The sequence below is a fragment of the Austrofundulus limnaeus genome, unplaced genomic scaffold (genome assembly GCF_001266775.1).
Source record: "Austrofundulus limnaeus strain Quisiro unplaced genomic scaffold, Austrofundulus_limnaeus-1.0 Scaffold2332, whole genome shotgun sequence".
NCBI lineage: Eukaryota > Metazoa > Chordata > Actinopteri > Cyprinodontiformes > Rivulidae > Austrofundulus > Austrofundulus limnaeus.
The window spans coordinates 2,744-5,475 of record NW_013954734.1 but is presented as its reverse complement, the minus strand read 5'-3'; the positions used below and the strand labels follow the sequence as shown (position 1 = coordinate 5,475).

General features: G+C 39.7%; 1 protein-coding gene across 1 annotated transcript in view; it reads left to right on the top strand.

Moving 5' to 3' along the window:
- The window catches only part of LOC106510813 (G2/M phase-specific E3 ubiquitin-protein ligase), a 6,858-nt gene that overhangs the window by 1,944 nt on the left and 2,182 nt on the right, over nucleotides 1–2,732 (top strand). The window contains exons 2-3 of the mRNA XM_013999537.1: nucleotides 249–343; nucleotides 447–619. Of these exons, the coding sequence (XP_013854991.1) occupies nucleotides 249–343; nucleotides 447–619 (268 nt within the window). The remainder of the gene's footprint in view (nucleotides 1–248; nucleotides 344–446; nucleotides 620–2,732) is intronic.

Below are 2,732 nucleotides of genomic sequence, written 5' to 3'. Positions count from 1 at the left end.
AAATTTCACATTGCTCAGATGGACGGTTGTTAAGATATTTGCATGTGAAATAACAGGAAGTGATTTCAAAAGGGAACATCTGCGTGGGAATACTTCAAAAATAAATAAATGTTACCAATTATTTTAATGTTTGATACAAATTACAGTCATCCTATTTACAAAGTGTTAACATTTTCAAGACTTCTGAAGATTGATTTAAGACATTTTAAGGCTAATTAAGGCCTTATTTTTGGATTGATGAATTCAAGGCCTTTTAAGACTTTTTAAGGATCTGCAGGAACCCTGTCCACTGCCTTCCCTGGAAGACATTGGGGATCCATCTTTGGTGGAGAAACTGAAGAAGGTGAATTTACATTTTTGCGTACATTCATAGAATTGATGGTAACCATTAAGCTGAAGTTCAAGAAAAAGCTGGCTGTACTAATTTTGTTTCCTTTATGTTAAAGAAAAAGGAGGTCGTTGATCTGCCATCAGCTAGAGATGCAATCTCAGATGCTGCTGACAGTCTGTCTTTGCTGGGCGGCTTCAGGCACATTATATCGTTGGAGGGACGTGACGAAGTCCTACAGTCTGCTACGAACTTGTATGTTGATGGTCGAACCAAAGAAGCACTTCAACAGTAAGTTGTCTTTTTGCTTTTACTGTATTTGTACACATTCAAGACGATTCGTCAGTTTCACAACCTGATGTCTTTGAGTTATTATAACAAACATTTAAATGGGCAATATCGTGTAAAATCAACTTGTTTGAGTGATTTAGTGATTCTGTGGCAGTTAAATATTTTGAAACTAACTACAAAGTTGTGGTTTCGTGTCATTATTAATATTCCCTCTGTAATAAATTTGTTGATCAATCCTCTGCCGCCCACTGGCTCTGTGTTGTATCCACAAAAAAAGGGAAGAAAATCAACTCTTTATAGTGAACCTGTAGCTTAATATTTTTTCAACTAATTACAAAGTTGTTGTTCTGTGTCGTCCTAAATAGGCTATTCCCTCTGTTTTTAATCTCCAGCAGGGCTGTCTTCCTATCAAGCGTGCACGCACACTCACGCACACACAAACTGAATCATCTCATTTTACAGGTTTTTTGATTGTGGCTAGTTGCTGTTCAGTGTCTTTTGTAATAATCCCTCGGTGATAAATCTGTAGATTAATCCTTCAATGCTCACTTGCTGTGCGTTATCAGACAAAAAAAAGGATAAATATTGAGCTTGTTACAGCAAACCTGTGGCTCATTCATTTTAAAACTAACTATAAGTTGCTGTATCATGTCATTCAGGGTTTCCCGCAGTGCATTATTGTCACGACTTGGTGGTGAGGAGAACCCAAAATGCAGGCAGGCAGGCAGACCAAACTTAAAGTAATTAAAAAGACTTTAATAAAGAAAAAGGCCAACGTGGTGGCAAGCTAACAAAACAAAGAAACAAAACAAAACTTGGAACATGAGCATGAGCTGAGAACAAACATGGGTAAGTAATGGTCAGACGCTGAAGTGRTGAAGAGAAGATCCTTAAATACAAACAGGGCTGAGTGGAAGTAGGAAACAGCTGGGTGATTACAGTTAAAGACAGATGAGTGTGGCAGGCTGGAAATATACTAAGAAGCTGACTGAGGTGAAACATGGCACAGGAAACTGAAAACAGGAAATGAGAAAATAAGACARTACCAAAACAATCTGAAAAATACTACCAGAAAATAACCAAAACACCAGAATCATAACAATTATACACCTATATAGAGAATAAATCCTCAAAATCTCTCCCTCACGCTGTAAAAAAACAGCGTGGATCACTCCCTCCCTCCTGCTGCACGTCATGCAGATTAAAGCTTTTAGAACCATAGTTTTTCCACATCTAAGTTGTCAGAGAAAAAAATGTTTTTTTATGTATTGTTACCCTCGAAGATGAAAAACGATGCAGACATTCGTTCAGTCATAAGTCTTTCTTGCTAATGTAACAGTCGGCTCGGCTTCTGCTCAGAGTGCAGCAGCAGTTCAACAGGAGCTCACTGTATGGCAGACCGATATTGCATTTGTTTGGCTTCAACACAGTTAAATTACCAAATATTTGAAAACTGCGTCATGACTAAACTAGATGATTATTTAAGATAAAATAATGTTGATTTTTGTTTCACTTATTTTTCTTATTTACTTAAAATACGTTATATTTTCAAATTTCCTGTCAACTTTAACATTTTAACAAAACATGGTGGGCAGCTGATGGGCTGATAAAGCGGCCCTACCACCGGGCTTTTCTGGTTTTCTGGGGGAAACCCAGTCATTTCTAATATTCCATTGGTAACAAATCTGTTAGTCAACATTTTCTGAGTGCAGATCCACGGGTTGCTTTTTCACAAATGGCTCTGCCTGGCTCGGGTCCAGCTCTACTACCTCTGCTTGCGGCTCAGGAGCGCATCAGAGGCGGGTCCATTTCACTCGCCTCTCCTCCTTTGTGTTTTTTCTGAATGCTCATAGGAGAACAGAACACGCACCAGGCCCGAACTGAGCTGTCTAATGGTGCGTTCACACCAAACGCGATTTCAGCATCAGGAGCATCAGGTTTACATACAAAGTCTATGGTGGACGCGCTTCAAGCAGCGTCATGAAGTGCTGCGGCGCCTCAGGCGCGATTAGAGCAACGCGATTTGAACGATCTGAGCGTTCGACGTGCTGAGGCGCAAATCGCTGAAGTTAGAAAATCTGAACTTTTGCAGCTCGACGCGCCGCGTCAACCA